Source organism: Emydura macquarii, unplaced genomic scaffold, assembly GCF_026122565.2.
Source record: "Emydura macquarii macquarii isolate MOO-44397 ecotype Brisbane River unplaced genomic scaffold, CSIRO-AGI_Emac_v2 contig_1363, whole genome shotgun sequence".
In the NCBI taxonomy this organism is placed as follows: domain Eukaryota; kingdom Metazoa; phylum Chordata; order Testudines; family Chelidae; genus Emydura; species Emydura macquarii.
Genome location: NW_027131500.1, coordinates 20,592,237 through 20,619,919, shown reverse-complemented (window position 1 = coordinate 20,619,919; position 27,683 = coordinate 20,592,237). Strand labels below are relative to the sequence as shown.

The 27,683-nt window shown below is 39.9% G+C and overlaps 1 protein-coding gene and 1 long non-coding RNA gene across 2 annotated transcripts in view; one reads left to right on the top strand and one right to left on the bottom strand.

Moving 5' to 3' along the window:
• LOC137155533 (uncharacterized) overlaps positions 1 to 6,877 on the top strand; it is a 34,021-nt gene extending 27,144 nt beyond the window's left edge. The window contains exons 3-4 of the long non-coding RNA XR_010920506.1: positions 5,997 to 6,107; positions 6,750 to 6,877. This is a non-coding gene — a long non-coding RNA (uncharacterized lncRNA). The remainder of the gene's footprint in view (positions 1 to 5,996; positions 6,108 to 6,749) is intronic.
• Positions 6,878 to 6,964: 87 nt separating this feature from the next.
• Positions 6,965 to 27,354, bottom strand: TMEM154 (transmembrane protein 154). The gene is made up of 5 exons (XM_067551590.1): positions 27,202 to 27,354; positions 12,494 to 12,820; positions 10,308 to 10,335; positions 8,655 to 8,740; positions 6,965 to 7,035 (listed from the first exon to the last, which is right to left on the bottom strand). Exons 1-5 carry the CDS (start codon positions 27,287 to 27,289, stop codon positions 6,965 to 6,967), a joined length of 600 nt encoding a protein of 199 aa, XP_067407691.1. The 5' UTR covers positions 27,290 to 27,354.
• Between the last annotated feature and the right edge of the window lie 329 nt (positions 27,355 to 27,683).

Below are 27,683 nucleotides of genomic sequence, written 5' to 3'. Positions count from 1 at the left end.
GAGAGGGAGAAGACTGGAGAAGTGGTGGTGGTGAGAGAGAAATTGTGAATGAGGAGGAAGGGAAGAGAGAGAGAAAGCATAAGGAAGACAGCAGAGACCAAAATCTAGAAGACAAGTGCAGATGGCAGTGAAAAATAGTAGTATTAAGCTTGAGTATGGTGAAGGGGCTAAGAGGAGCTAGGTAAGGGGGGCTATGGTACAAATGGTAGAAAGAGGTAACAGTGCAATATGGCGGGAACAGTGTAAAATTATCATTGACTCCTTCAGAACCAGAACCACTATTATAGCTGATATTCCTCTTATGCCACAAGGAGCCTCTTAGAGTATGGCTACAGTGCAATGAAACACCAGCAGCTAACTTGAGCTCGTGGGGCTATACAATTGCAGTTGGAGACGTTCGGGCTCGGGCTGGAGCCAGTGGACTGGAACCCTCCTCACACACAGAGTCTCAAGGGTTGGAGCCCAGGCTCTGAGATTCAATGTCTACAACTGCTGCTGTATAGCCCTGAGCCTGAGTCAGCTGACCTGGGTCAGCTGCAGGTGCTTCATTGCATTGTAGATATATCTTTAGAGTCTAGGAAATTATTGGCTTCAGTCCTTTAGTCTCTCCTAAAGCTCTAGGGATTTATCTGCCCTTGGCAAACCAAGAAATGTCTTCCCGTACCAGCTCACAGTAATTGAATGTTTTACTGATATTCATATTTTGCTACTATAAGCAACACCTGTACTGTCTGTATGATGGAGCTGGCCCTCTTTGTAAATCATATCAGATTATCTCATTTATGTCTGATGCTCTTTAACAACAGTTTCCATCACCGCAGAAAACAGCCTTCCTCCTTTTCTTATTTTATCAAACTCAGGATTGTATCCTAATCTCATGCCCTTAACTGCAAACACTTTATATGCAACCATTTTAGATCCAATAATACAACCAGCAACCCTTGTGTAGCAGCGTTCCAAACATCTCTGATGTATTGACTACAGAACAGGTTAAGAGAGAACATACACAGCACATTTGTGAGCTGTTCTCACATGGTCTCAAGGGTTGAATTATTATGGTACCAAAATACCATATTTCATTGGTCCAAGCAGGATGCAGGCAGCTCATATTAGAACTGAGTTATATTGGCAAAGAAAGTAATAGGTGTACAGATGTATAGCTGTGCTGAATACTTGCAATTAACTATCTGGGAACAACGTACAGAACCAATACTATTTGTAGAAATTGTTCATCAATTAATTTCAACAAGGAATACATTCAAAAAGGCAATCTGAAAACGTAAAGAGCAAATATTCTTCACTGCAAGTTACTCACACGGTTCTAGTTGCTTACCCTCTGAAATGTTAGAATAGTTAGTGAGGATTGGATGATACCCTCACTTTAAAAACAAACAAACTGTACATGGAAATTTTTTTTAAATTTAAAACAAACTTGGGCACACGTCTCAAAAGTATATTGCCAAGGTACCAAATAATATACAAATCACATAAAAGGTATATTTAGCCAGGACTTGAGGTTAATCTTTTAAATACAGGTCAAAAAACCTACATTCAATTCCACACCTTTGTTACATATTAAATAAACTATGGCCGTGATTTTTGGGTTCCACAATGTTTGGGTGCCCAACTTCTGGCATCTCTCAGATGTCTGATTTTCAGAAAGTATTGAGCATATCTTCAAGGGAGGATTGTTAAAGGATGTATCTCAAAGTTGGATATCCAAAAATTGAGGTATCTGAAATCAACTTGTTACTTCGGAAAATCTTGGCCATGCAGTTTCTGATGCATGTGTTCAGAATAGGTTATACCAAGTTGTATGATTTTCATCCTGCTTTTCACAGAAAGTACCTTAAGCTGAAAATCCCTAGAGTTCATTATTATTAGAAAATAGCCCTGAGTGGAGAGACGAGCTGAGAGGACAGCTCAGAATATCTGGAGGGACTATGGCTCAACGGCTGGGAGGAAATGTTTAAATAATACTTTCCACTTCTATAATGCCTTTCTCCCGAGACTCTCAAAACATTTGACAAACATCAGGTCTTCCTTTGGGGCTGCAGTTTGCTTCAGGGAGCATCCTCTGTGCTGTAGCTTTCAGCAGTTAAATTTTTTATTGGACATCAAATCTATTCTATCAGTCACAATCTTTTACTTCACCAATGGAAATCCTACACAAATTATTCCACCATTACCAAAAAAGTCAATTATTATATACAAGGTTATGAATTTAGCAGCCTGATTTAAACCCACTAAAACAAGGAAATTGAGAGTTAAGGCTACAGGGATGCTTTTACTGAAGAATGTTGATACATGAGTGATTGTACATATCACAACCATACACAGATAGAGAATAACATGGAACATGGACTGTTCTGAGAACCTTCAGAAATAGGATTGGTCTCTCTATATTAATGCTGAAATTTCATTGCAATATAAGTTTAAATCAGATCCATAATCTTACTATCATGTATTTTCTTGTTTTTATTGGTGATGCCTCCATTATGAAGAATGCATGCAACAGGAAACAACAAAAGCATTTGCTTCTCCCACTGTTTGAGATTAATTAAGTTCACATCCAGTTCATCTAGCATCTGTGGGATAGGACCATGAGTCTTGTACGCAGCTTCCCTTTAACCAGTTCAGTGCTGTTTGGACTTCATGATTCGCAGTCACTGTATATGTATTAAAAAGAGAAACAGCTTGTGTCACTACAATTTTCCAGTGAAGTTTATTCAGTGGTAGAGGTGAGACAGTATTGTGATGAGATCTTGTGGACTGAAAATAAACACAGGTCAGAGAGTCCATGAAATGAATCTGTTTGTGATACCAGGCAGTGTGAGGAGGGAGCTGATTTGATTTCTCTATTGTTTAAGGAGGTTATTCCTGTTTCCAGGCAAGCCTTGACAAATCATATTTCTCCCTCAACCCACCTACCCCAGCTTCTGCGCTATGGGAACCAGATGGAATTTGTTTATTGAATCCATTCTTATATAAGCCAAATTGTTTCCTTTTTTCCCCAGTCCCTGTTGTTTCCATATAAATGATTTACTCTCTGGTATTTTTTTAATAACCTGTTTCGTTCATGGCAACACAAAAAGATTTATCTGTTACTTAGGGTATGTCTACACTGCAAGCGAAGTTGTGATTGCAGCACGGCTAGGCATACCTGTGCTAACTTGGATCTAGCTAGCATGGGTAACAACAGTTACCACACTGAAGGCATAGTGCTGCAGAATACAGCATAGGCTAGTAGCTCCCTGGTGGGATTGTACTGTAATTTCCTGCTTTGTGTGCTGAAATATTTAACCTTAATGTTGGATTAACAGGATTTTTTTTCATTTAATAATAGCTGTTTTACTTCATTTATATGACTTTAATAACATACTTCCTCAAATGAGCTGTTAAAATAGTTCTTCTATGTACTTCTCTCTCCTCTGTTTACGTGTCCAAGGATGAGTTGTCAGAAAAACATGTCTGTTTTGGTAAGGTTCAAAAATAGAGCTGGGTGGAGAACCAGATTTTCTATTCTTCTTTTTTTTTTTTTTTTTTTTTTTTTTTTTGTAAAAAAATTCCAGGATTTTGATTTTTTTATTCCAAAATGGAACAAAACCAAAACATTTAGAAATTTCCTACAAAAGGAAACTCTGGAAAAAAATGTAGTTTGGGTCAATCAAAGCATTTAGTTCTGATTTTGACCTTTTTACATTTTTAAGTGTTTTTAATATAAAAACAATTAATTTTGTTTAAAAAAATTCTTTCAAAATGAAAAATTGAAATGGTCTGTTCCAAAAATATTGAAATGGAATGTTTTCAACATGATCAAAAATGCTTCATTTAATATTTTTTAAACAAAATTTCATTGAAATTGCCACATTTTTCAAAACATTTTGACTTTGAAAATGATATTTTTCTTGAAAAAATTGACAAAATAGCACCATTTCTGTTCAAGAAGGCATTGAAAAGTTGGCTAGGATTCCCTACACTGTAGAATTTAGCAATAAAATCTAAAAAGAAAATTACATAATTTTAAAAGAAAATCTGCCCAACTGAGTGAGTCTGTTATCCTGAATTTGGAACTGAATTTAAAAGATTCAGTCCTAACACTTTGCACGTCCAACAGTAGCCCTTAACTGAGGATCTCAAGGTGTTTCAAAAATATTTAAAAAATCTAAGATTGCAATTAGGAATGCCATAAGGAATGTGCTTAACTTCCTATTGACTTCAAGCGGATATGAGCACATGCTTCAAGTTAAGTGTGCTTAAGTGCTTTCCTGAATAGGGATGTTTCCTGACCATCCTAACTAGACCATCCTAACTAGACCCATAGTAATAAAATGTCAACTCAGACTGATAGATCAAGCTGATATTTTTTTTAAATGAATACTTAAAAAAATGCCGAGTTGTTATTCTATCACTATGTAATTTCAGAGAACAAAATTAATGCTAGGGAATATTATGCCTTAAAAATATTTTTTGCAGCAACACTTCTTGTGTTGGTATTAGCAGTTGTTTAAGAAATCCTTGATCTTATTTTACTTGTTAATTCAAGCAGTAGTCCTGGCAAACAAAGACCTATGATAAATCCACTCTTAGAGAAAGGGTGTTTAGTTATCTTTACAACATGGCTTCTCAGTTCTGCTTCCTCCTTCATCTGCCATCATGATGGGCTCATATACAGGAAGGAACTGAGAAACAGGAGGGCTATTACATATGCTTTTTCACAATGGCTCAGCACTGTCTGATTGCTTGGGCCCAAAATCTAAGCTTTCACTTTTTAAAAGACTAATTCTCTTGTCTCTATAGTTGTAAAGGAAACTTTTCAAATGCAAACAGATGAAGTGGTATCTGCATGCGTCTGCAGCCCTCCTGGAAGAACAGCTTTGAGAGAAATGTGAACTGTCTGAGTTAACTTTGAGGCTGATGATGATGTACTGTCAACACAACTATTTCACTGATCAAAGCATGAAAGAAAGGGATGATCATATTAGGAAGATCTACATTATCTACTATAAATGGTTTCTCCTCTGGAGTCATAAATGGATGGAGTTTAGGAGAAATTTGCAACTCCTTCTCTCCCCTTCGTCCCCTGCAATCTGATCCCTGAGTATGACCTACTTATGGATCTAATCCTTTCCTCCTTGTGACCCAACTCCTGCCATCTAAACTTTTCTGTTTTCTTCTCTTAAAAATACGTTTCAGAGTCCAGTTGACTCCCTGTCTCCACTGTCAACTTTCCTCTTTCCTGCAGGATAGAATATATGAAGTTACACAGTATGAGAGAATTGAATGTGGACATAAAGTCTAGCAGAAACAAAGCGTAAACCCTACAAGGTTCTATATATTACTTTAACTAAAGTTTATGGAAGCCCATAAGGGAAGGGGTCTTACATGAGCCTAAGCAAGAATGGGTTTGGTGGGAGGTTTGGGTAATAACTTCCTCTGTTGGGGAGACAGGATCACACAGAAACACTGCAGTTTGCACTTGGTGTGCATTTCAAGATAAAATGTAAACATTAACCAAAGTACCTCTTCTTCCTTCCATACAACACATCATTTGAACATAATGGCATGTGACCAATACAACTTACAACCACACAAGCTTTTAAAAAATGCCCCCTGGGTCTAGTTGCTTACACCCACATTATGATGAAGTAACCTTAGTTTAGTTCATCCATAGTTATGATACCCCTCCTGGAATATGGCTCTGGGAGAAGAAATCTCCATGAGAATCTCTCCCCTTACCCCTCCCCTCCAGCATCTCATCTACAAACATGGGGTTCGCTTCCCACCAAAGAGTTCATATGGTTCACCCCAAAGCTGCTGGATCCCCAGGGATCTGTGGAGGCTGAGAGCTCCAATGAGGAGGGTTTGTGTGGCCTCACTGGCCCAAGTATCCTTCCGCCCTCTCTACTGGAACCACCACAAAGGACTCTGGCAGAGCATCTATGTGGAATTGTTTGTGCCTGTGTCGTCATTGTTCATCATTATATGTATTACAGAGATGAATTACTTCACCTACCATTGAAATGCAGCCACCACTAGGGAAGGAATGCAGGAGTATGACAAGAAGTGAAGAACAGGAGCAATTGAAGCCACAGGAACAATTTTAGGTAGGCAGAACTGAATGGCCAGTTTATTCAGGATACTAGGATTTATACCCTTATCCTTGTGAAAACTGCTAAGAGAATTTTAATGCCTACCAAGCAATCAAGATTTTAATTTTAAAATCTAATCTGAATGAAAGCAGCACAGTGTTTCCCTCCTCCCCTTAATACCATGTAAGAGATTAACTCAGTAGTGACTTTGAAGGGAGAGTCTCGGTTCGTGAAGCAACAAAACCATTTCTACTGCACCGCTGGTTTTTTAAGGTCTATCAAGTTACTGATCCAGCAGGCTTGACCCCACTTGGCTTGTGAGATTGGACAAACTCAGAGCCAAATATAGTATAGTTGTTGCAAACAAATGAGTTGTGTATTATCATCTCATAATAACTGATCTTAGTAATTAAATGGAAAGTATAATAATGGTTTACACAAGCCAAAAAGAGTCATTTTCAGTCAAGTAGAGCCACCTAGTGGTAAAGATGAGATTTGATTTTTTTTTTTCCTATGTTGACCTTTCTTTTTGACAGTTCACAAATAACAGATTTTTCAAAATGCACATATTAACACCTTGGGAGATGGTTTAAAATCTGATCAACTAATGAAATTCTGTTTGCTCCATCTCTCTCTTTCTCTGTCTCTCACACACAGGCTTTTCATTGCAGGATTTTCTGTGGGTGCCAAGCTACAAGCCGACACTGATCTTTTTTATCTTAAAAAAAAGCATTGAGGCATTTGAAGAGAAATAAAAGTCCATATATAAAAATAAATAGATAGATGTTACAAGTAGATGAAGAGAAAAATTAGATCACATTTTCGAACTATCAATGTTGATGATATTTCTTTGAGTAAATATAATGGTAGAATTAAAAATACCTTGTGAAGACATTTGATTCCTTTTCTTCTTCTTTTACAGTAGGTAAACATTCACATTCAACTAAGAAGAGATAAGAGACAACCACAGTGTTATCTTTGGCACTTCTTTCGTACATTTCAAAATTGTATTCACTTTCAGAGTAGTGACTATGAAACACAAAACTCCTGGGTACAGGTATAGGTCTTTTTATCTGTAATATTTGCACATACATATGTTTTTGTTTTTAATAAAATTATCAGCTATTTTTAAGTGTCCTGCCCTTGTGGCTGTAGTGGAAGTCCTGATAACCTTTATTTTATTTATTTCAGTTGTTTGTGTATATATGTATGTATACACATAGGAAGTGCCTTTCTCTTGCCTGCATGCGCCTTTGCCATAAACTCAGACTACAAGGGCTATTTGTTAGCTATTCACTGTACAACTGTTCACAATCATATCTGTTATTTCACAGGATTAGTCCAGCCAGCAATTTTGGGTATTTTTGTATGCAGTGCTGCTGCAGAAGAAATATGTGAAATGTTTGCTGACTTTTTTAAAATGTAACATCTTTTTATAATAAATATTTCCCCATCTACAGTATTTAAAACCATTGGCATAATAGTGTTATTATTTAATGTTTATATTGTGGTAGTGCCTACAAACTAACAAGGGCGTGGCACCATCCTGCTAAACACTGTACAAACATACAGGAAATGACAGGTGTCTGCTAAAAGAGCTTACCATCTGAAAGACAAGATATAACAGGTGGATAAAGCAAACAAGCATTTTGGAGCCAGGGGCAAAGGATGGGTAACAAAAATATTAGAATATGTGCAATTCTTAGCCAGTCTGGAGCAGTAATCACAATGTGCCACCTGTGTAGCTGTAATCAGGTTGCAGTTAACTATGCATTAAGGAAGAGGTGAGTTTTGAGAATTGACTTGAAGGAGGCTTAGGTGGTGTCTTTGAGGATTTTGACTGGGAGCTCTTATGCATCAGGGGAACCTGGGAGAAAGCACAGAGGTGCTTCAGGGAGAAGCGGATGACTGAGAAATTGAGGCTGCCATTAATGGCAGAACAAAGGTGGAGGCTGATGGCTTGGTAAGCAGTAGATCTGATAGGTAAGGTGAGTCTAACTGGTGAAGGGCCTAAAAGGCAAAGAGAAGGAGCTTGTGTTTGATGCAGTGAGGATGAGGAGCAAAGGGGAATGATGTTGTCATAGTGATGAGCCAGGAAGATGATCCTGGCAGCAGTGTGATGAGTAAATATTACTATGGGCTCTGAGTAAACAGTGACTTCTCTTAGAATGGCACAACATACAGCATACTAGGGCAGACGCTCTGAATACTGAGAGCACCAGATCTTTTAAAGAGTCAAGTATGCATCCCTAAAAATATTTTATTTAAAAATACAGTATAAATATAAATACAGTACACACAGTTTAATAAAAGCTTCTACTGAAAACTGAAACCTTTATGGTATTATATCTATAGCATTCCATCATTTGACAAAAATAAGCACCCATCCAGCCTAAAATACCACTGACATTTGTGCAACTATTCTAGTATTGTAGACTTAAGATCAGGACTAAAAATGTTTTAGGAAAATTTGCAACACTAATATAAAATAGCTCTGTGGTATTTTTTCTATTCATGGAGGCTAGCTCAGAGAGAGAGAAATGATGGGAGGTTACCACGTACCATTTTTGTTCATGCTATTCATCCATTTATCAAGCTCTTCCATTTCTATTTCCATAACTGAGGGTGTGTCTTCTTCAAAAATAGGACTTGATCCAGGAAACAAAAGATGGGTTAGACAATGTGTTTCACTCAAATAGACATGTAACATAGTAGCTTTGTATCAATCTTGTGATTCTGGACCTTAACTGTGCAACACCGGTGCTGGTCTAGTGCAGTGGCTCTCAACCAGGGATATGCATACCCTTGGGGGTACACAGAAGTCTTCCAGGGGGTACATCAACTCATCTACATCAGTGTTTCTCAACCTGGGAGTCATAAGCCTCAGCCCGGGGAGGGAACGCTCACGGGATGGGTTTAGAGGAGTCAGGGGGGTGGCAAGCAGGGCAATTGCCTGGGACCCCACAAAGTTAAGTTACATGCCTTCAGCCCTGGGCTCAAGCTTCAGATTTCTGAAAGGGGTACAGTAGTCTGAAAAGGTTGAGAACGACTGGGCTAGTGAGTTTACTTTTTGAAGGTGTGTCAGCCCAAAAGGGAAGAAACAAATGATCATTGGCCACAAATGCAACAAATGGGTTTCTTAACTATACACTGTAGATAGAAAATTAGAAAATAAAGGGTCTGATCTTTGGATAGCTGATCCATGGTGAAACTCAGATTGCTTCATTCGAAGCAAGATAGAGCCCCAAAGTTAGAAATGATATTTCAACCAGGAGGTTGAACGTTATTTTAACCAGCAATGTTCTAAAAAAAAAAGGTCATAACTATACTAACTAATGTTACTAATTTTACTCTTTCCTTTACTTATCGTTTTTAGAGACTGCCTCATTGTTGAAAGATTATTGCTAACTTTTATTTTGTATTTTTAGCATGATTTAAAGGGAGTCTCCCCCCCCCCCATAAATCCATTTTGATAACTTCAGCACTTACCATTAAGAGGGATCTCAGTAATATAAATAATAAGCTAACAACTATCAAATGGATGAAAACTACTGTTCAGCCTGCTCATTTTTACTGGACATGGGTTATTCAGTTCACATGAACTCCAGACAATCTTTACATAATATGTAATACGTAATAATGAGCAAGCAAATTTGAAAAATAATTGAACATGACATAAACCTTATTCTGGGCAGGTAGAATTTACAGACAGAGTCTGGGAGCCTGTCCCTGTTACCCATATATAGTATAAATATGACATGCACATTTATAGTAAAAGAACCAGTGGTGGCTGGCGCCCAAAACAAGTGGCGGGGCTGTAGGCAGCAGGGCTGGATCAAAGGCAGCCTGGCATCTGTGAGACAACCCCATAATCTCCCCTCCTTCTGCTGCCTGCAGTCTATGTGCTGAAGGATCAAAAGTCCCACAGAAGCAGCCAGATGTACTATAATCAGATGTTAGCAGGAAGTATTGCACCCTACAATACATCAGCCAAAAATACAACAGTGGTTATTATTTGATGGGACTTAGGCCCTTTAGCTTCCTCTAGGGTTAATTAAAGAGAAAAGGTTAGGGTGTAGAAAGTGCAAAATATAGACTCCTGAAGACATGTAGGACATACAATAAGTTTAAAACCAGAACAATAAGGCCCTAAAAATTAACACGGTCTATTTTAGCAAACAAGCTAGAACTATGAGCAATGTCTATAAATGTTACCTTTTGATATTTTCACTTTCCAGTTCATCTGAAATAAAATAAGTTAAAAAGTTGGTATTTATAGTTAAATTGTCTTTAACTATCATTTTCTCTTAATGTATATTCCAAATTGCTGTGAAAATTTTGCAGGAGGTTTATTTTAAACCCGTAACAGTTTTCAATATATAACTGGTTTCCTTTTAGATTAAAACTAAAATGCTTTCTGCATTTTCTTCCATTAACTACATAGTCTTTAGTTTACATAGGTGCTGATTGTTTTTAAATCAGTAATTTTCTTTAATGTACTAAAAGAAACTGACCACCAGCAACTTTTGCTGTTTGCTTAATATACATGATGACTAATTAAGACAGTACCAGAGGGAGATGTTTGGCTTGAGCAGAAATCAGTAGCTGACATAAACCTAAGATACAGATGAGTGCAGTGGGAGTTAACATTCAGACTGCTAGCCTGGTAGTGAACAGGGGACTGCAAACACAGAGTTTGTTCCTTGAATCTAACAGGTTCCAGCAAGGAAAGTGACATCCTGAAAAAGTAACAACTAGAATAAAAATTGTTTATTACACTGCACATGGTCTGTCTCAAAGCTTGCATCTATTTATGAATGAAGATCATAAGAGCTACACATGAGGTGCAAGCTGGTTTCCACATTGGAGGAAAAGGTGAAGAGACTTGAATAGTAGCTGAATTCTCAGAGTACTAAATTACAGAGACAACATTTTTCAAGGGAGCTGGTTGAGTCCCCATATGAGAGAGAGATGGAAAATGAAAGGGGACTGAGGATAGGATGAGATATTAAGGAATACTAGAAACTGTGGGAAGAACAGAAATGTGCATATGCAGATAGATGTAAATACCAGAGAGAGGTAGTGTGGCATAGCAGGCCACTATACAGAAAACTGACCTCTTCTGCACTGGCCTCAAAATGCTTTAAGAGTCCCAGAATGTAATAAAAAGAATGAAGGGTTGGATGTAATATCCACATTGTACAATTATTTTATGGTTGAAATAAGCTCATTTTAAATTCAACTCAGCCAGCAGACACCGAGGCTTCCAATCCACTCCAGCACACTCACCTTGTCTCTCTGTTTGCCAAAAAGTCATGTCAAGAGCAGTGGGTAGGCAGAGTAGTGTGTCTACAGGCCTAAGAGACACCATGTATTGCTTCCAAGCAAAAGTGAGTAGGAACCCAGAATTGTGTTCTAGCAATCTTTAGGATCAGATTTCCAGTGGGCCTCTAAAAATGTACCCACATATTTACATGACAGTTCCACCCACATATAAGCAGTCAGGGAGAGGCTTCACTACCAATTTGGTGTATGTCGATGATGTACCCAACACTAATGCAGAGGCATTTTCAGAGGCATACTGAAAGTTTGGCTCTAAGTGTCTATTTATCAATTGATGTTGGTAGGTTGACATACTTTTAACAGCACAAAATATTCCAAAATAAATCAGGACCCCTCCTTCAAAAGTTCCAACATCACTATATATCTTTAACACCCTTCCTTTCTTCAGTTCCTATTCTTTCACACAGCGGAGTTATTGAGGTAGAGTGTATGTAGCTTCCTGAAATTGCATCTTCTTATTGCAGAATACTGTTACCCTGATCACATGATTCTTAAGTAATGTACTTTGATCTGAACTAGTGGTTTTATAACAACAATCGCACTGCAAGATCTCTGTGAAAGCTTCCCTTAATCAAGATTTTGCTTGTATTTATTTACTCAATTTCCAGGTAGTTTCTCTCTGTCAGTAATAAAAAGTAAGTTGTTTATTAGAGAAGTACCTCCTACAGTGAATTAGTAAGCATCAGAACAGAACAAGAAAAAAACATGCATGGTCAAATAGTTCTCTTTGACCTTAAATATTACCAGAGGGCTGATATGCCAGAGAATCTTACTATAGCCCATTATAGATGTCATGGATGTGAGGGATAAGCAAAGGGTGCTAAGAAGCAAAAAACAATTTAAATGGGATACACTGTCCATACTGTGGTTAGATTTAGTGAGGAAAATAAAACTCAAGTTTCATAATGCATTCCATTTCTGAACATGAAAATTCAATTATCACTAAATAGAGAAATACACCATAAACATTTCATTCCATTTCCTGAAATCCTTTCTTGTTCATGTTCAATTTTTTCTAAAAAGAAACCTTCTGAAATTTGAGAAGCACTAACTTTTACCTTGCTTAGACTTTTTCCTTTTATGACGTATCACAAAGAAAATGATCAGCAGAATTAGTAGGACTAGTATCACCACAGGAATGCCAAACATTAAGGCAGGCTGAACACCTGCCGTTTCTTGGATGTTGTCATTATTCATATTATTTAACTCAGTACTTGCATTATTTCCTGTTTCAATATTTGTCTCAGTCTCTTGTGGTGTGTTGGCAGGTTTCAGATCATGGTCACCAGCAGTTGTAAAAAATCCAGCAGTTATCTTTGAAGTAGGTGGTGCTGTAACAATCAATGCTGATGGATCATCTCCTGAAGCATCTTCCATTTCAGAGCCTGTTAAATATATGTAAACAACTTAATTTCATTTTTTATTTAGATAATCAAAATAGATAGTGAGTCAGAGCAGATGGTTTTAAAATTTCCTCTTCATTTCTCCAGTACCGTCCTGTTAACAAAACAAAACGAAAACCACACACACTTGAAAGTCTGCAGATTAACTGACGACAGTGACGGGCCCTTCATATGTAACCAGATCAGCCTTGCCAATTTGTCAAGAAAACATATGATCCAGACAAAATTTCTGCTAGCTTGCTCATCTTATAAACAACAACACTTCTAAGTCCCATATCCAGATAACCACAACCCCAGGCTTGCTCTTCTACAAATGCAAATGCTCTCTCACACACCACACCACACTGCTCTTTCCTCTTTTCTCCTGACTGAGTCCTAGACTCATCCTCTTTCATCACTCCACCCACACAATCAGTTTGACTCACCCGTTATCTGTGGCTTATCAAATTTCTCCTCTGCCCTCCATAAAATTCACATTTTCTCTGGTTCTCCATTGTTTCCTCCCCAGATTCTCTCAGCTGGCCTGGGGCAGGAGGGAGTAGGTCTGGCCTAGGAGAAGGGAAAGTCCACACAAATTGCTGACTTTCACTCACCATCCGCATGGACTCTGCACTGGAGGAGCAAAGAACCCAAATAATTTAGTAGACACAATTGCAGTTCCTCCACCTCCCCCATCAGGCAGTGGGTAGCACTTCTCCTACAGCCTGGCATTGAAGCACAAGTAGCAGTTACAACACTGGGTACCCTCATTTCAAATGTAATAGAGACTTTTGTTTGTTTCTTTGTTCAAGCAAAGGGGCTACCCATTGATGACACTGATCATAGTGATATGGGAAAACTTTCTGCCTGTCCTGGGTGAGCAGGATTATTCTAGACTGTCCTATATAGATTTTATTAACTGTTGTGGTGTTTATCACTTATATAACTACAAGTTGTGGACCCTACACTGTATTCCATTGTGAGGCAAAACCTCCTGTTGATGTCAGTCAGAGCTTTTGCCTGAGTAAAAGGTGCAGGAATGAGTCCTTTGTACATTTCCATATATCAGGCCCTATATAACTCTCAACCTAAAATGAGCTGAAATTGTGACTGGGCAGTGTTGTATGCCATTTTAGATAGTGCCTTGTGTTCTGTGACTTTCTTTGTACTGAATATATCAGGGTAAGACTGTATGGCTGTTTTAATAACATATTAGATCTGATTCTGTGAAGTGCTTAGCACCTTCCTGCAAGGTGCTGATCTTCCTTAGCTTCCATTTAAGTCAATGGGAGCTGAAGATTCTCAGCCCCATGCAGGAGGCATTCAGGACCTCAACTGGATTGGGACCAATAGTACTTTACATTTTAATTGCTTTATCAACACATAAATCCTTATCACAACCCTGTGAGAGGAGCAATTATATCAATTCTACAAATGAGGAAACAAAGGGAGGCAAGTGAAGTGATTTGCCCAGGGACAAACAGTAAATCAGTGAGAAAATTGGCATTAGAACTCAAGATCCCTATCTCATGCTTAATCCACATTGCTTTTCACCTTACTGTTACATCTTTGGAATGAAATAAGTATCTCTTGAGGCTGTATTCCAGGGAACAAAATTTTAAATTATAAAATAATTTGAGTTTAATTGCATTAAGTTACTGTAGCAGTGATTTAGCTATCTAGGTATTTATGCCATACTCATCGTCTGAGTGCCTGGTCATTTCCTTCACTAAAAATTATCAGCACAAAATGTTTATTATTAAAAATATGTCAGACTACTTCATTTCAAACAGCAACAAACTTTTAACTCATCTCCTTCAAAGCACTTTACAAAACATTAATTAGTAAAACTAACTTCCTTCTTTATTTAGTACTTCCCATCTTCATTCAACAGCAAAACAGAATCTCTGCCTCTTTTTCAGGTAATACTTTTCATGTGACCTTTCATGTGTATTCTCTTATTTTTGCATGCATTGATAACCCATTGTATTCTTGGCTGTGCTTAAACCCTATCAAGAGGATCCACTGGCAGAGGAGTTATTGTACTGAACTATTATACCTGGCAAACTGGTTCTTCCTGATTCTTCTTCAGAAATTGTTTATAGTCACCAGCAGTCTTTGCAGTGATTCCATTTGACAATTAACATGATCATCTAGGCCTGATGGACCAATGCACCAGCAAAGACATGTGCGCTGCAGACTTCTGTATGGCTAACCATACTACTGACATAACAGCTACACCAACTCAGTGTCACAGAACCATTTATACACACTTGCTTAATTATTCCTCCTATGATCATCCTTCCCTTGAAATCTGTCCGCTTCTTCTGCTTAATGTACTGATAGCATCAAGCCCACTGCTAAAATGAGTACAAATGTGGAAGGTGGGGGGAATACTTTAGGTTTCTGTTATTTCTGAAGCAAATAATTTATAAAAGTTTTTCAAATGTCTGAAGCATGATGTACACTTGAAAGCAAGGACAAGTAGTAACATCTTATTAACCACAATCTTAAACTTTCAGCTGGAATATATCTTGCATTTGATGTTCCAGAGAGACTGTTCCAAAGTCTCTTCTGCCCTTTATTTGCTGTGTTCAAGGTATAAAGCAGATTTCAGATCACTTGTCTCTTTGTTAAATAACATTCCCCTTTCCAGTCTCCAGTCAAAGAGAATTTCAAATAACAAAGCATGACCTTATTAACATGTATATTTGTTTACTTAGATGCTGTTTTGTCACTAGAATTATCTCCACTTTCTTTTTCTTAAGTGAATTAATTTGGGAGAATTGAATACATCCTTCAGCAGTTTGGTAGCCAGTTATACAATGCTGCTTCCAGCATATTGTCATTATCTCCCATGTTTTAACTGCTGCATTTAGAAATTACATTTTAATTGCTGTCGGGGTTTAAGCATAACTTAGGTCTCAGGTGATGATGCCTATGATGATCTCACTAGTCAACATCATACAGCCAGTGCATAGTGTAGCATAGCTCCACCTAGTGGGAGGGGGAGTTACAGATATCAGTTGAAGTGCACTCGTGGCACTGAGCATAGGAATTTGCACAGAACTTGCCTTCCTTTTGTGGGATTCAAATGAATGCTTTTAGGCCCTGTCTTTGTGTCAAATTCTGATATCTTGATTCACAGCAAGTATCACCTCCATCCACAAATAGGAATGTGACTCCTCACAGAATATGCAATTACACAGCATGAGTAAGAGTAAGATCTGGCCCTTTATAATTGAGTAAGATTTAGCAGCCAGTCAAAAGTTGCTTTAAATTTCACAATAGGACTTTTATCACTACTTGTTGTGCTAGCGAATGAATGAAGTTCTTCACTCAAATTTTGGAAAGGACAAGCAGCATCATTTGGAGACGTGCACTGTGGCATAAACAGGGCCGGCCCTAGACCAAATGGTGCCCCAGGCATAGAGCGTCTTTGGTGTGCTCCCCCCTCTATTTGTTAAAGTTTTGAATACTTTATTTTTTATTGCATTTGTAGCCCATTTCACAACTTTGATGCACCAATTTTCATGTATGATTTACTCCTGTCATCATGGGCAGCTTGTGAACTGCCCATTCGGGGAGGTTAGCCCCCCAGCCCCACCCCTTCTTCCCAGAGCCATGCCCCTTCCGCCCACTCTCCCATCAGAGTCCCGCCCCAGGCAGCCTGCACGCCAGCCAGGGCAGCTGGGTGGCCCCAGTGCCGGAGCACCCAAGCACCAGCGCCGGGCGGCCATAGTACCACCAGAGCTTGTGTCCCAGCACTGCCCCTCCCCAACTCACCCTGGCCCTAGGCTGGCCATCTGTTGCCCCAGCGGGGTCCCCCCCCCCACTGCCAAAGTCCACCAGCACAGACCCAACCCAGCCCCAGGCTGGCCGGTTGGCCCCAGTCCCCGAAGTGTCACTGTCCTGCACCGAGCCGCATCACCGGCCCACCCCCACTGCCGGAGTATTGGCTCGGCCTGCCCCAGTGGCGCAGTGCCAACCCACCGCGGCCCTGGGCTGGCCGGTCCGCCCCAGCCCCTTGAGCGCTGCTGCCCTGTGCCGCTCCTGGGCTGGCCGGTCTGCCCCAGGCCCAGCACAAGCGTTCCCAGCTACCAGTCCACACCCTGCGATAGTGCTGCCCTGCACCACCCCAGGCCGGCTGGTCGGCCACAGAGCGCCACTGGTGCGCATTGTGCCACAGAGCTGGGCTGGTCTGCCCCAGTCCCCGGAGCACATCTGGCCGGAGCGTCCTCAGCCCCGAGAGTGCTGCTGGCCTGCGCCGCACCACAGTGCCGGCTGGCCGGTCCGCCCCAGGCCCTGGAGCACCACTGACCAGAGCAGCCCCTGGAGTGCCACTGGCCCGGGCTGCGCCACAGCACTGACCCACTCCAGCCCTAGGCTGACCGGTCCACCACAGCTGGGTGGCCACCTGCACCCCTGCCCGCTTCAAGGGGCTGAGCGTGGGCGGGGCAATGCCTGGCTATCAGGGAAGACTTTAGCCTTCCCTGGTCTTATAGACCCAGTGCCCATGCCTGTCATATAAGATGATAAATTGCATGCTAGGATCTGTAAATCTGTATTTATTCATGCCATATACAAGCAGATAAAAAAAATTGTTTCCTCTAAGCTTATAGAAACTTTTTAATTTTAAGAATAACTGAAATGTACTAACATCAAGAAATTGAACTGTGCACCAACACTGGGTAGACCAGTATTAAAAAATGTTACATTGGTGACAGGCTTAGAATGTTAACCTTAGTCCGTTATTTCAAAATGTCACTTTTCTCACCTTTGCCCTCGTGAATTGAAGCACAGCATCAGAGCCCTGGTCTACACTTACCTGGAAATTTGGCGGCAGTCAACGGGAGTTACGCAAGCTACTCAGAGTAGCTTGCGTAACTCCCGTCGACTGCTATGCTTCCCTTCTGCATGCCGTCTTCACTGCACTGAGCCGATGGAAACCGCGTTCCCATCGACGCAGCGCTACGCCACTTGAGGGGGTGGATTTACTGCCTGATTGATAGATCAAGCAGGTCTAAGCTGACCACTCAATCGATCCAGAAGGATCGATTTGATGGTGGCGACTTTGCCGCCGTCAGTATGGACTTACCTAGAGAGATCCAAAGGCTGGCCAGTGGCATTTTCAAGCGATAAAATAGCAAGCAATGTCAGTTCTCCTGTCAGCCATCATTGATCAAAAATATGTTTTAATGAGCCTGTGTTTCAAAAGGCTGCGTTCACCACTCAGGACTATGACCAGCAGCATGAGCAGAAGCTTCAAAGCTATCCACATACTAAGAGAAGTGTCCTTCAGCTCTACATTATGAATGAATTGGAGAAGTTGGAGTGGAGAGAGCTTCCCATGTGGCAAAATGTGACGGATGTGGTTCAGTTTGAAATAGAGGTCTTTATCACTGATGTCCGAACATTCCCCATGTGTCAGCATCCAGTGAAGGTCCATACAATTGTTCAGGAGTATATTCCTGTCTGCTGACAGCTTACTAAGATCATACAAAAACCCCAGGTCTTTTCGTGGTGCTTCATTTATCTGAACATTTTTTCAATGGACACTCAAGCAGTGTCAATGAGCGAGCAAAAAATCTCCTCTTGAATTTTTTTTCCAAGCTTCCAATCACCTCATCTCTGCCCTCATAACCAAGCTGTCTCTTCTTCCAATGAATATGAAGACAGGCTCAACTCCTAAGTTTTCCACTATTTCTTTGGCAGCAGTGATGGCATCTTCAAATCCATTATTTCCATAGGCCACTATAAAATCAAGGCAGTTTCTCATCAGAGTAGTAGATGTCGCGATGTCCATTGACTGAGTTTGTAATGCCTTCCTTACAGTATTTACTTGGAACAGGATATTATGCCAAACCACAACTGAGACCAGAAATTTAAAGTCAGTGATCTGGTTTGCCAGGTTCTGTGCCTTGTGTCAGATTCCAGCCTTGGCTTTAATCAACTGTTCCAGTTCCATCAGGGCATCGTAAACCTCAGTCACTTTGTACCTCACTGGCCTTATGCTGTCAGTGCAGCTCTTCCAGCAAGTGTCACTTAGTGGCTTCACAGTCATTTTTGTAACATTTTCCATGAGGATCATCCACCTGATAGTTGATGCTGAAAACAGGATGTATATCCTTTGCAGAACTCCGAAGAGAGATACTTAATCTAAAGAAGACGATGCTGCATCTGACACAACCAGGTTGAGGGAATGGCAGCCACAAGGCACAAAGAAAGCTCTTGGATTCAGTGCAAGGATCCTTGCCTGGACACCACTTTCTTCCCTTCGTGTCTGCACTGTTGTCATAGTTTTGGCCGTGGCTGTCCTGAAGTTTTATTTTATTCCCATTCAAAACATTCATAAACAGTTCTGTTAAGCCTTTTCCAGTAGAGTCATCCACAGACTGGAAATAGATAAAGTGTTCCTTTACTTGGATACAGCCATCCTTGTCATCAACAAATCTTACTGTAAATGACATCTTGTCACTGTGACTAATGCTGGGAGTGCAGTCAATTATTACAAAGTAGTACTTTGCTGAGTTGCATCAATATGTTATCAAGACCTTCCTTGACATAAGGTCAATCAATTTGTTTTGAATTGTTTTGCTGCAGTTATGGTCCATAGCTTCTTTTATGAACTACTATACATAGGTGCTCATGCATGACATTGTTGGATTTCCCAAGGAGCTCTACCAAACCGAGGAAATTACCGTTATGTTCAGTGAACAACTTATCCGATGAGCTCTGGAAAGCCAAATTATTATTTGCAAGGAAGAGGGTAATTGAGATCAGATGCTCGAGCATGTTCGTCCAATGCTGGGTTTCTAAATCAATAATGCTCCGTTTTTCTGCGTCTATGCATTAATTCAGCTTGAGCCTGAACTTGAGCTCCATCCATTTGGAGTAGGCCGTAAAATGACTGGGTGACTTTTCATGTTGCTTCAGAGCATCAGGTAAGTTATGCCATAACTGTAGCTGAAAGCACAAGCAATGATTTGGCATTCTTGTCAAATATTTTGCAACAAAAACAGAACACTGTTAGTTGATTTTTGAGTAAACTAGCCAACGATTCAGTTACTCGCCATTCTTGAACACTCTTTTGCAGTATGCCTTTGAGAAGTGTTGCTTTTGCTCATTTACTGGAAATGTCATATCCTTGATTTTGCCCAGCTTGTTCAAAATTGAACGATCAATATCAGAAGAGTTTAGAGTTGCTGGTCATAAAGCAAGATCTGATTATTGATTTGTGGCATACAGTTTTTCTCACTGCTGTTACTGTCATCATGTGAGGCTGATTCTTCTTTATCGTTTCTCTCCTTTTCTTGTAAGCCAGATTTTTCTTTGTCATTGTCTCCTTTTCATGTGAGCCACATTCTTCTTTATCATCAACGTCCTTTATGCCACCAGGACACTGGATGATTTCTATCACTTTGCTCACATTTCCATTCCTTATCTTCAGGTATGTCTGCTAATTTCTTAGTAATAGGACTTTCATCATTTATGCTTCACTCCTCAATTTCTTCTGCACAGGGACGATTGCTGCTGCCTAAAGACTGGTTTATGTTGTTCTGTTTCAGATATTTTCCTATAAAATTTGCCCCTTGCTGCACACTAGATTGCAATTGAGCTTTTCGCTTCCTATACTGAGCTCCTGAAGGCTTCTTCGAGGGCATCTTTTATTTTCTATTGGAGAAAATAGACAGTATTAGGGAGAGCAAAAGTCTATGTTCCGCAGTCTTAAAATGTCATCAAACATTACATGATAAGCATGGCAAAAGAAGTAACAATATTTATTTTATAATGTTGTGTAGACAGGGCTTCAATAGATATCTCTGGTGTCTCATTAAATATGTCCTTTATTAGTCGCTACTTAGGCCTTGTCTGCACTACAGAATTTTAGCGACAGAAGTCAGCTTTTGTCGACAAAACAGTGGAGGTTTACACACTATAATGCTCCTCCAGCCGACAAAATTCTCGTGCTTTGCCAACAAAATAGAACCATCTCGATGAGAGGCGTAGAGCTTTTTGTGGCAAACCTAGATCAACAGTGTCAGTGTAGAAACTGCACTTTGTTATGTTGCCATAAATGACCCACAATGCCTATCCTGACTGCTGTGGTCAGCAGTTCAAACTCTGCTGTCCTGCAACCATGTACACAGGTATCCACCCCTACGCCCTTTAAAGGACTGGGAATTTTTGAAATTCCACTTCCTGTCTGCTCGGCATGGAAAGCTCATATCACATCTTCCCAGTTGACCTTGGTGGCTCCATTCAGAAAATGCTCTCCTACTTGGAGCACATCAGAATTGTTGGATCTGCTTGCTGTGTGGGGAGAGGAGGCTGTGCAGTCCCAGCTCCGCTTTAGCCTTAGGAACTTCGATACCCATGGTCAGATTTCTTGTGGCATGTGGGATAAGGGCTACGAACGAGACACACATGAGTGCCGTGTGAAGATAAAGTTGCTGAGGCAGGTGTACCAGAAAGTAAGGGAGTCAAACCATCCTCTGGTATTGCCCTGAAGACCTGCTGCTTCTATAAGGAGCTGGACACCATCCTTTGCGGCAACCCCACCTCCACCAGCAAGAGCCCCATGGATACTTTTGTGGAGGCTGGAAACATCGGCCAGTGGACTTATCCATGAGGACAAAGTGGTGGATGAGGAAGTGGAGTTGGAGGATGAGTGATGTGGAACAGGTGATGGGGTCATCCAGTACCTTGATGAGCCAGAATCTCTTCTCGACCCCAGAGAGTTTGAGCCAGTCCAGGCACTCTTTTCACACACATTTCCAAGAGTCATAGTCCTTCATAGAAGGATGCAATTAATGGCCCTGCACAATTGAATGAATGCAATCCCAGCGGTGGACTTCCCAACTCCAAACTGATTAGCGACCAACTGGTAGCAGTCCGGAGTTGCCATATTCCACACGGTGATTGCCACAGCAGATTTCTGTTCTGATTTGGAGCCCATGATATAATGCATGATCAGCCACATAGTGTTAATAACACTGACCACAGCAGTAGAAAGCAATGCAAGATCCATCCTTTCACACAGAGTTGGCAGGCACAAAGTAAACAGAAGTTGCAGAAGGCAGTGTGTGTATGATGCAATGATACCAAATCCCAGTGCCCACCCTGAGCCAATGGTCCTGTATCCCACCTCAAACACAAATTAAGTAACAAGTCCAAATTTGTAATTAGGACCTTCACCATTTCTTGAACTCTGCTGGCTTCTATCTCCCAAGGCTTCACTGTAGGGAAGATTGATTCATATTACAGGTCAACACAAAGATTTACACTGAACCAGAATGCTAATGAGCTTAAAACTCTGAACCCAAAGGGAAAACAAATGCAGTGGTGGGTAATAAACAATGGGTCAAAACTGGTTAAGATTCACGCCTCCTAACTATCTATCTACAGGTGGAATGAGATGAGGACTGGTATGACTCAGGACCAAAGGAATCAGGAGCAGCAAAGGCAATGATGAGGACAGGGACCATCAGAACCAGGACCAACCGGATCATGAAGGAGGTAGGAACAATGAAGGCCAGAGACGGGACCATATGATAGAAACAGATCAATGCAGGAACAGGAACAATGACGAAGGACAGGGTCAACAAAGGAATGGATTACTCACAGGAGAATCAGGTACAACAAAGGGAAGTTCAACTATCACAGGTGTCATGGGAGGAGAACAAGTTCATACTGACTGGGAGCTGTCACCTAGGCAGACAGTAACTGTGAGAAAGTTCCCACATCTTTAAATATGATGACATCCACCAATCAAAACATTTCCTTCTCCTGACTTTTGCACCCAGTACACTACTTCTGTGCACAGCGCTTCAAATTTATGCACATGACCCTAGGACTGTTTGCACACGTCCCCTAGCTGGATGGACCCAGCACCCAGATTTTGCACATGGCACCGAGGGAATTCAGGGAATTTGTATGCTGGGGGACCTATCAAATACATAGGCCAAGAACACAAATACGAATCTTAAATTAATGGCCCATTCTATGGAGTCTATGGAGGAGGGGAATCAAAAATCTAGGAAATCAGGTAACACAGGGAATGTTGAAAAATAGTGCAAAACATAGTCGGAAGCCCTTGGAATGAAGAGACAGAAAAAACTGCATCATGGGACATTGAGCCCGCACCCATGATGCACTGCAATTCTTTCTGTCTTCCCACAACTTCTAGCTGCAGAAGGTGGTGAGTTGCACAGTGTGATAGCTACCCACCATGCACTGCTCTCACTGTCGATGCTAGAGCAGAAATTGTGGACACACTCACCCGACAGAGGGAACATTATGTGAACATGCACAAGTGATATAATTATTGCTGTTTATTATCATCAGTGTAACTTTCGTCGACTTAACTCTGTAGTGTAGACAAAGCCTACATTCTTCAAGTCTTAAAACACAAGTACACTTTCACAATTACACAATAAAACAAGGTTCACAATATCTCAGTTGGGCTCTCACTTCACTTCACTTAGTTCTTATATTTCACTGACTGCGGTGCCTCGCCCCTTATATACCTGCAAGGGCATGGCTGACCACATTCTAGGAGGTTCGAGGAAAATGTAGTTCTCAGAAAGTCTGGAAGGTTCCACAAGATTCTACAAAGGTCCAGAACATTCTGGGATGTTAGTGAAAAAGGAATCTACATATGGAATACATGAAACATTTTACTTGAAACATTCTATTTACCCTTTTGTCACCAACAGCAAAAGCAGAACCCCAAACCTGGCTGCCAGGCAGTCGCCTGCCCCTAAATCCAGACGTGGTTAGCATATTCTCCTTTTTAAAGCTGCTGTTGAGATACTAATGAATCTGTTGGCCTTTGAAAACCAGACCACATTTACCTACACAGCAAAAACAAGAATGATTTTTTGTTGCCATATTTGAACACGCTTGCTGCATTTCCTGCTCAGACTGGTTTGCCTTCTTGATGAAGTAAGCAGGTAAACAGACTTCTCTTTTTAATTGAAGCAGAGGACAAAGCAAACCATGCAATCAGCTTCCTCTTTCTAATGAATACAAATACATTCTATTACAAAATTACCAGAACAGTCCTAGATTGTTCTGATAAAAGAAATCCCTGAAGGGGAATGTTTTAAAATTACTGCTTTGTACCTAAGCACAAAGAAAAAGAAAAAGGAAAAAAAAATTTCAGTTGATGGAATAATCCGGTTTTTTAAAAGAGAATTTTGGTTTCTCCAAACTTTGCTATAAAATGTAAATAGTCGATATGAAAGAGAACTCAATTTAGGGTTAAAAAACAGAGTTAAGATACTATATATACACTGATGTAAGAAGGTATACCCCCTATATTCATAACATTCTTTTAAAAATTCCTCCAGGTGGCATTATTTATGGAGTACAGGCAGGATTTTTGTTTTCTATTGGACTTTTTATTAACAACACTGTTATGAGTGGGTACAGTTTTCCCAAATGTTTCTTTCTACCTAGTAACTTTTCTTTAAATCATCTCTACTCTCTTTTATCTGATTACATTTAATTGTTTGTCTGTCGTTCCTTGAAATGGTCAAAGCTTGTCCAGGTAACATGTTGTAACATGCCTCAAATATGACACATAGGAATCCTTAAAACAACTGAAGAACAGCTGATTAATAGATATGCTGTCCTGAGGGGTAGCCTCATGTTTGTGGAGTAAATCTATAGAAAAGATCGTTAGAAAATGGGTGCTTACAAAAAATCTTGTTCAGATAGGTCTGAATCAGGAAATATGCTTGAGTTTATTTCTTGGATGATGGAAGAACTTCATCCCTGGTATAACTCTATCCAGCTTAACTGACATTTCTAACTGCCAGTCCTGCAAATTCAGCCCAGCATCAAGGAGTCAAGCTGGGATCATTCATCATTAACAGTAATAAAGGCTCTACAGACCAAATTATGCACTTAATTACACCTGTTTAACCTTACTGTCTTCCAGTTTTGCCCTCAAAGACACCTTGTGCAATTCCATTGCATTCAAGAATTTGTGATGTGAATCTTCTCACCTTCAGGCATCACTCAAGAGGATTTCTGAGTTAAAGACCAAATGTGCTGAAGCCTCTATCACTAACATTCATAAGATACCTTCAGGAACACTGCACGTGGGTCACTGACTGGAATTTGATATACAGATTAGCTGATGTATAAGAAGAACTCTCTCTCTGTGTCTCAGATGATTCTCTAGTGCAGGAGTAAACAGCAGTAACAACTTGTTTCTGAATCAAACGGGAGTATTTGACTGAATACACACAAAGAGTTGATCTGTTGCACTTTGATACATCTTTGAAAAAATATGATGCAGCAATGTAGCAGTTGCTGCACCAGATTGAAGGATCCTAGCAAATCTTCATTTCTTGCTTTATTACTTTGCTAGAAAATTATAACATGCACAGTTTTGGTCTCAGAATAGGCTAAAAGGAGGCAGCTTCTTAGTGACTGAAAATAAATCTGATTTTACTTCTATTTTTAGCAATTATACTAAGCTTCCTCATAGATGAAAAAAAGTTTTTATGTCTGCAAACAATGATGTGAGTTCAGATCCATTTTGAAATTGATCATTACAATGAGGAAAAGAGGTCTATAACAAGAATCCCCCAGAGGTCCTAGCTATATATGTGACTTAACCAAAGAGCTCTTTTCAGCAAAATATAGGGTGTCTGTGAATGCTGTTCATACAAGCTGCAGCACATTTGGCTTTTGAACTGAGAGGTCCTCTTGAATAATGGCTAAAGGTAATAAGAGCATGGGGAAATAACACAAATTCTATCACCTTCTAGCTTTTGACATCCTTGCATGAAGTATTGTTCACTATGACTGAACAAAGTTATTTCGGCATGAGTGAGGAAGCCTTTTCTGTAACTTCCTCAATGTTCAACAGAGTACAAAGGGACATGGAACACTTCAGGGAATACTAGCACAGGTTGGGAACAATTTTTATCTGCATTGTAAATTCTGGTGAGGGATTTGGTTACAATACAGTTTTCCCCAGGAATTGTTACAGCTTTGTCTTATACTGTACTTGAGACCAAAACTTCTTTTAACTGTAATTCAACTTGTGAGATTTGGACTTTGCAAGACTCTAATATATTTTGGAAACATGTTTTATAATATAATCCTATCTATACTGCAAAACCTAATTGTGCTTTCAGCATCTTTAAGGCCTACTCTGTGTAAACGGTCCCCAAACAGTATAGGTGAGACCTTAGAGACACCACCTGAGCTATGATCCTTCATTATTGCTAGACCAAATGTGGAAACAGACTTCCTGTTCTAGTACAATTTCCCTGATAATTGTGGACAGGACTTTTTTCTATAACTTGGGTTATAAGTCTGAGGTCTGGAACATGTTTCCTTAACATGACTGTAACACAGTTTGATTCCATCTACAAGGCAAGACCAAGCCATGTTATCATTCAGTCATAGCACTTGTGTGTACAAGCATTATTCTTAAACATGGTAAAGTTTGCAGTATAGACAGGGCCTATAGCTCAGACTTACATCATGGCTATAACACTCTTTTTTTTTTTAATCCATTTTCACGATGGTCATTAAAACCATAATAAAAGCAGGGAAGCAATAATAGAGTGACTATACTTTCTCCCCATTTTGTGCAGAACTGTTGCTTGCTACAGCAATTTGATAGCAGCTGATAATACCACTGTATACTGAAGCACTTCAACAGCGGTTTATTTCACATCCAAAGGCACATAAGTAAAACAACTAATACATTTTCTTTAAAACAGCTACCAACGTTGTTCAGTTACTTCCTCTGTTTCTTGTGCAAAATACAAATGAAACATACAATCCTACACATAAGTTTACTAATGATTTTTTGTTCAAAATTTAATTATTCAAGCCTGCAACTCAGAATATTTTTAAGTAGCATGCATTAAAAATAGATTATTATTTTATGTAACAAAAGTTGTTTATTGTGGCTGTTTGAAATATTAAGCTGGAAACTTTGAATATAATCAGAGCACCTTTTTAGTCCATTATCTGTTATGAGAGACCTATGAGTTATGAGTGACATAACTTTTACAGACAAAATATACCAAACGGTGGAAATCATAACAGAAACTGATGGGTGTTAGCCAAACCCTTGCATCTAAAAACACCTGAGCTTCAAGGATGTTTGGATTCAAATGTTGCAGCTGAAACTGATCTCTATTAAACAAAAAACAAACAAAACCATACACACAAACACACACACCGCTGAAAGTAACAAAGTTAAATAAAGCTAAAACAAGTTTTCACAAACTTCATTCATAGAGATCAGGTTTTCAGGGTGTTACCCTCTAACACAGTTCTATTGCTGTAGGCATAAAACATGTCTGCATAATTCTACTTCAGAATGTGAAAGACACTTTATTACTTACCATAACCGGCAGGTCCTGCAGTGAGAAACAGGACCAAAAACAGCATGAATTTTTGTTTCTGTATGTTACATTTTCTGTGACTAGGCATGATCGATTTTAGTTTCTCCCTATTTTACAGGAACATGTACATTTCCTGTTTCCTGCCCGTGTGTACATGAGATAAATTTCTTAAGAAGATGTACTGTGTTTGATTGCTTTTAGGAAGTGATGTAATTCAGTTTGGGCCTGTCAGACATGCATGGATTGCAAAAGAAAAAAAAAAAGTTATTCTTCAAGCACTGACTCAACTGAAGCACCTATGTAATTGGTTTGTGAGAGCCCTGCCACTCTTATCCATTCTCAGAACCTATGTCTGTAACATAGTGTCTATTCTTTTATATTCAGTGTCATGGTGATGAGCATGGTATAAATACCTAGATAGGTAGGCCCCTACCACAAAATAAGATGTATCTGTATCAGGATGAAGGACTCCACATTTCCCA

Excerpts from the sequence above, each read along its gene's own strand:
- TMEM154 (XM_067551590.1), bottom strand. The coding sequence starts at position 27,289 with ATGCCTAGTCACAGAAAATGTAACATACAGAAACAAAAATTCATGCTG. Across the intron at positions 8,741-10,307 it reads GAAAGTGAAAATATCAAAAG|TCCTATTTTTGAAGAAGACA; the intron begins GTAACATTTATA and ends TCCTGGATCAAG. Across the intron at positions 7,036-8,654 it reads GAATAGCATGAACAAAAATG|TTGAATGTGAATGTTTACCT; the intron begins GTACGTGGTAAC and ends ATCTCTTCTTAG.